Source organism: Belonocnema kinseyi, chromosome 9, assembly GCF_010883055.1.
Source record: "Belonocnema kinseyi isolate 2016_QV_RU_SX_M_011 chromosome 9, B_treatae_v1, whole genome shotgun sequence".
NCBI lineage: Eukaryota > Metazoa > Arthropoda > Insecta > Hymenoptera > Cynipidae > Belonocnema > Belonocnema kinseyi.
Window position 1 is genome coordinate 58756362 of NC_046665.1, and position 6112 is coordinate 58762473.

At 24.0% G+C, this 6112-nt stretch overlaps 1 protein-coding gene across 1 annotated transcript in view; it reads left to right on the top strand.

Annotated features, from left to right (window-relative positions):
- Window positions 1–6112, top strand: part of LOC117180555 (esterase FE4-like) — a 23756-nt gene that overhangs the window by 511 nt on the left and 17133 nt on the right. The window contains exon 2 of the mRNA XM_033373050.1: window positions 4121–4280. Coding sequence (XP_033228941.1) covers window positions 4121–4280 — 160 coding nt within the window. The remainder of the gene's footprint in view (window positions 1–4120; window positions 4281–6112) is intronic.

Genomic DNA, 6112 nt, shown 5'->3' on the forward strand with positions numbered 1-6112 from the left:
TATTTCACTGCAAATGTTATTGAAAATTTAATTGTGAAATAAATGTAACTTTATTATAATCAAATTTTATTGTGACATTTAATTAGGGTCTTATTCTAAGACCTATGTGAAAATTTGTCCAATATTTATATGATTTACAATACGTCAAGAATTTGAGACAATTTTATGACGACTAGTTTGTAAATATTAGATATCACAGCTTCTCAGAGAAAGCTGCAGAAATAACTCATTAAGAGGCTAAATACAATTTTATTGAACAATAACTTATTACTTATGCCCTACGTGTGTACATTATTATTCATACTTTAAGAAAGAATTTTTTTCTTTTTTGTATTTTAAAACCAAAGGTTTGTATTTCCATACCCTACTTTCAATATTTATAAGGAATGTACTCAAATATTACACTGGCAGTATTATTTAAACTTTAAAAAAATTCAATTAACAAATAAATTACCTATATGAAATTTCGAATAGAAATGTTTTGATAGAAATCATACGTTATTTTTGTATAACATCGATTAATCACAGTACCTGAGATCTTTTAACACTAATCATTTTTTTAAATAATTATTTCCGGGACCACTTTCAGATTCTGCAACCACTGCGTAATTCCTCATAAATTGATTGCATATACATATGGTAGGGTGGCGCTTAAAAATTAAAAATTCGATTTTCCAAAAGGGTACCCTAAACATTTGTTCACTTAATGAAAGAAACTCATTCGATTAAAAAAATGCATTTAAGAAAAGTTTCAGTTGTACTAGAAAGTTTTTAAAACATTGGAAATTTTTGTAATTTATTCTTCTGGTTCAAAAATTTTAGCATTTTTTGATCTACTGTTTTAGATACTGAGTAAGAATATAAAATTGAAAATGATGGAAAACATTCCTTATAAATATAGGATTTTTTAATTGAAAAAAAACTTTCTTGGATTGAGTTATTTTTAAGGTTTTTTAGAGTTTTGTGTTTACGACTATTAATTTTTTATTCTTATTTGCATCCTAAAGCATTACACAATAATAATTATAATACCAATTTCGCACCTATGGAATAAATTTTAAGAACTTTAAGTTTTAAAAGATTAAAAAACTTCCTGAAACCACTAAAACTTTTTTTTTAATTCGAGTGACTTTCTGTAACTGAAAAAAAATTGGATATGTACCGTTTTGGAAAATTGAACTTTTTAATTTTTAAGCGCCACCCGAATATATTCGCTCGACTAAAGTAAATAATTAGGGGAAGCCCATTTAAAATTAAAAAATGCAATTTCATATTTCTAGTGTTTTTAATTTAATGATCTGATAATATATAAAAGAATATTCACTCATGACATTAATCTAAACAATCGATATTTGAAATCTAGACCTACCTTCTATGACTCTCTGAGCCTAAATTACTGAAATTTCACTATTTACCAGTGAAATTAAACTAATTTAATTAGATATTTGTGTCATTAAAGTTAAAAAAAAAACTACTAGTTCGATAGCGGAAAGTTATATGCAAATTGCATAGTTTGGACAAAAAAAGTAAAACAAAAATGTTTTCATATCGGTTTATATCTCTTTTTTTTATTTCAATATTCGAACAAAATTTCCTATCTTTTTAAAATTTAGGAGAAATTAATTATATGTCAAATTTTTACTAGTGAATGAAACTAAATGATTATAAATTCGGAAAAAAATGTTTGCTGCATTTTTTTAGAATGTTTGAAAAACATGTTTTTTAGATTGAGTCATCTACACCCATTTTGGTAATGCTGAATATCGCAGACCTGAAATTTCTTCAGTTTGAACTGAAGAAACATGTTATCACTTAGGTTCTAAAAAAAAGTTCTCTGATTTAGGAACTTTTTTTGTGTGCACATTAAAAAAAATCCGTATTTGGCAATAATAATTTATGGCAATAATACTAATTATAATAATAAATAATAAATAAAAATAATAAATAATAAAAATAAAATAATAATAAATAAATAACTAAAATAATAAATAATAATAATTTATGGAAATAATATTTTTATTTTTTCATAATTTACGAGAAAAAATTGTACATTAACAAAATTCGTTATTATGCCTTAATTAATAGGAAATATTCATTAATTTTTAAATAAAAAAGAGAACCAATAATCCAAAAATCAGATCTCTGAAAAAATATTTTCTCTGTGATTTTAAGAATTATAAAAATAATGCCTGATGATGTAATTTCAAATGAAAAACGTTTTTTGTCATAAACAATATTTTCTACAAGACTTCTGTTTCTAATTTTTAAATGTAAATTTTTCTATGGCTAGATTCGTTAAAATTTTTGTTTTCAATTTTTTTTAAGCACATAACTATATGTTGCTTGCAATTTAACATCGGATTACTTGAATTACACCCGATTACAAGTTCGTATTATCTACCGGTTCAGGGGATTACCAGAATTTTTTTCCCTCTTTGGTCCCTCTCGACTGATTTGTTTAAAAATCTATTAAGTCAAAAAATCAAATCTAGAAGTGATCAAGAAGGAGATGAAGAGGTCGAAATAGGATGAAAAAGATGAAGAGAATGATGGAGGATGATGATTATGCGGAGCCTAGGTTGATTAAAAATGTACTATTTTTTGATTTGGTAAGAAACGACGTTGAAAAGAAATTTAGTTTAAAAAACTATTTTTACAATAATTTTGTTTATTAACTCTTAGACTTTTCCTATTAAAAACAACAATTTCAAAATTTCATAAGCAATAACTGATAATACTAAATACTGATAATACTGATAATAATAAAATCGTAGAAAAATGTTTAATAATTTATATTTTTATTTAATTTTATTTAATTTTATTTAATAATTTAGTTAACTGAAAATATTCTTTGGAATCAAATTATCTGAAGGTGCTATTTTGTTGAAAAATCGATTTTTTTAAACTTAATCCTTCAATTTAATTTTAACTATTCCATTTTTGGTTTAAAATTAATATTTTTTAGTTTTGGTTCATGTATTTTTTTTAATTCGTCTGGTTTAGTAAAAAAATGAATCTTCTTGTCTGAAGATGCATGAATATATTTTATTGAAAATTCGTCTATTCTGTTAGGAAATTAATCATCTTTGATAGAAAATGAATCCCCTTGTTTAAATGTTGATTTTTTTTATTTGAATACTAGGTTAAAGACCTAACTACTTTGTTAAAAAACAAACTGTTTGTTTGAAAAGTCAACTGTTACGTTGAAAATTAATTTGTTCGATTATGGCTCAAACTTTTTTGTTATAAATTAGTTATTTTTTGTTGAATACAGCTGTTTTTGATTTCAATTGAAACCTTTTTTGGTTGAAATATGAACTATTACTTTTTTCGTTGAGAATTCTTCTCGTTTAATTAAAAATTAATCAATCTAGTTTGCAGAAAAATCTACATTATTGTTAACAAGTCATTTTTGTTTATTCAAGATTTATTATTGTAGTTAAAAATTCATCTCTTCAGATGAAAATTTAACTATTTTGTTGAAGATTTGTTTTTTGAGTGGAAAATTATTTTTTAACTCAAAATTTACTATTCAATATCTGGTGGAAAATTGGTCTTTTTTGTTAAAAAATGCAGCTACTTGGTTACAAATTAATTTTTAAAATTTTAAATTCATGTGTTGGGTTAAAAATTCGTCTTCTTTAGTATAAAATTGATCGTTTTTGTTTAAAACTTAATTATTTGCTTGAAACTTCATTTATTTCGTTAAAAATTTAACAGTTTTGTTCAAATTTAAAAAATTTTCTTCAAAAGTAAGCCTTTTTGTTTAAAAATTTGCGTAAGTCTAGTTCAAATAAAGTAATCCAAAATAATTTTATGTAATCCAGAATTATGCTTTTCAATCCACTTTGATCCAATTCGATACAATCGAGGATAAGGCACAAAGGAATAATTCAAGAAATTCACTAATGTCTTGTCAAAAACAGCATTGTTTTTGTGTGATATTCCATTAGAAAAATTCTAAAATAGTAATATTTCATTAAAGAAAACACTCAATTACTAATTAAATTAGTGAAATTTCTACAGTTCAGATTCAGAGAGAGAATTGTTCAAAATCCATATGGTTCCAATGTTTTATTTTATAGCATTAGTTAATTACTTACTGCTCACTTTTGTAAAGGTTTAGTAGTCCTTTGCCAGCCAAAAAGTGGGACGGTATACATTTAGCTAATAAAGATGGAATTATGTGTCCACAACCCATCGAAGGAACAGTCATCGGAAATGAAGATTGTTTGGTTTTAAATGTTTTTACAACGAGGATGAAATTTAATATTTCGACGGTAAGTTTCAAAGATATAAACAATTAATAAAAGTTCTTATATTTACAAGAAAAAAGCTATTAAAGTAGCGGCATTAATACTGGGAAACCATTCAGTACAGTATAAAAAATGTTCTGGGAATTTTTTTTCATAATTACGCCAATGAAAATTACATTATAGTTACCACAACAGATTTTGGGCAATATTTCAGAAAAATATCTTGAGATATATTTCATAAAATTTATAGAATTTTTCCAAAGTATTTTAAACAAAACTCCAAAATAATGATGTGAAATGTTTAATAAAACTCGGGCAACTTTTCCTAGCACTTATTGCCCAAGATGGTTGGGTACATTTCCCTAATTTGTTTGGAAATACTCTACATCAAGATTTTCGAATTTTCCCTACACTGAGAATGATTAAAAATTGAATTATTATCGATGATTAAAATTTGTATTATTTAATATAATGGAAGTATTTTACGATACAGTGTTAAAAGCATCAAACGTATAGAACATTATATATTTGAATGAGTCATAACTGAATTCCCTTCTCATAGGATAGAACATGTCGAAAAAGTATCTGGAAGAATTTAACAAGAAAATTTTTGTATTCTTTAATTTTCTCAATATTAGAGAAACTTTGAATTGCTTAAAAAAACCTTTAAATGCTTTAAAAGTTTTTACAAGATACGAAAATGATATAATTTTCGAGAAAATTAAAAAAATGTAGATTTTAAAAGATTTTGGAAAAATAAGCTTTTTAAGAATTTTGACAGGTTTCGAGAGAATAAAAAATTCTCTTGAGGTACATGGGATAATTTCAAATGATTTTTAATTTATTGAGATTAATTTCAAAAAAAAGTTGAATTATTCCAGTTGAAGATTAATGATTTTAGTTGAAAATTCATCTCTTTGGTTAAAAATTAGTTTTTTTGTTGTTGTAATTTAATTTTTAAACTAAAAAAATGAAATTTTCCCTCTCTAGTTGAAAATAGATTTTCGTAGTTAAAGTTTTTACTATTTTATTAAAAATTCATTTTTTCCGGCAGAAAATTAATCTTCTTAGTTTAAAACTTAACTATTTGGTTTCAAGTTTACAAATTTGATTAAAAATTCGTTTTTTTCATATTAATTTTTTAAACTGAAAGTTTAACTATTTCATTTTTAACTGTACATTTATCTTTTTGGTTCTCAATTTAACAACTTGTTTTGTTACTAAAAAATTTAAAATTTCATTTTTTATTGTAATTTTATCTTTTTTTATATTCAAAAATTAATTTTTTGGTAGAGATGCAACAATTTAGTTCAATATTCATATCTTTGGATAATAATATCATTTATTTGTTTGGATATTCCTATTTCGCGTTAGAAAATGAATTTTCTTCATTAAAAGTTCATGTTTTTTGTTAAAAATTTAGCAATATTATTGAAAATTCAACAATTTTATTAAAAACTTCATCTACGTTGTTCATAGTTAAAAATTTTATTAAAAAAACGTTTTTTTGGTCGAAAATTCATTATTTAAAGAACTTTTTAACTATTTCAGGTGAAAATTAATAATTTTAGTTCAAAACTCATCTGTAATTAAAAATAAAGTTTTTAATTTATATTTTCAACTAAAATTGTAATACTTTCATTTTTGGTAAGAAATTGACCGTGTAAGCAATCCGTTTTATTAAAAGTTTACGTGAGTCGAGTATAGGCTAAGTAATCAACACTACTAGGATGTAATTTAAATTAATTCTATGCAATCTAAAGTAATCTTCAGTAATTCAGAGTAATTCTGTATTAAAATTTCATCTCGGGTAATCCGGTTGAATCGGGAGTAAAACATTCTTGCTTGAACGCATT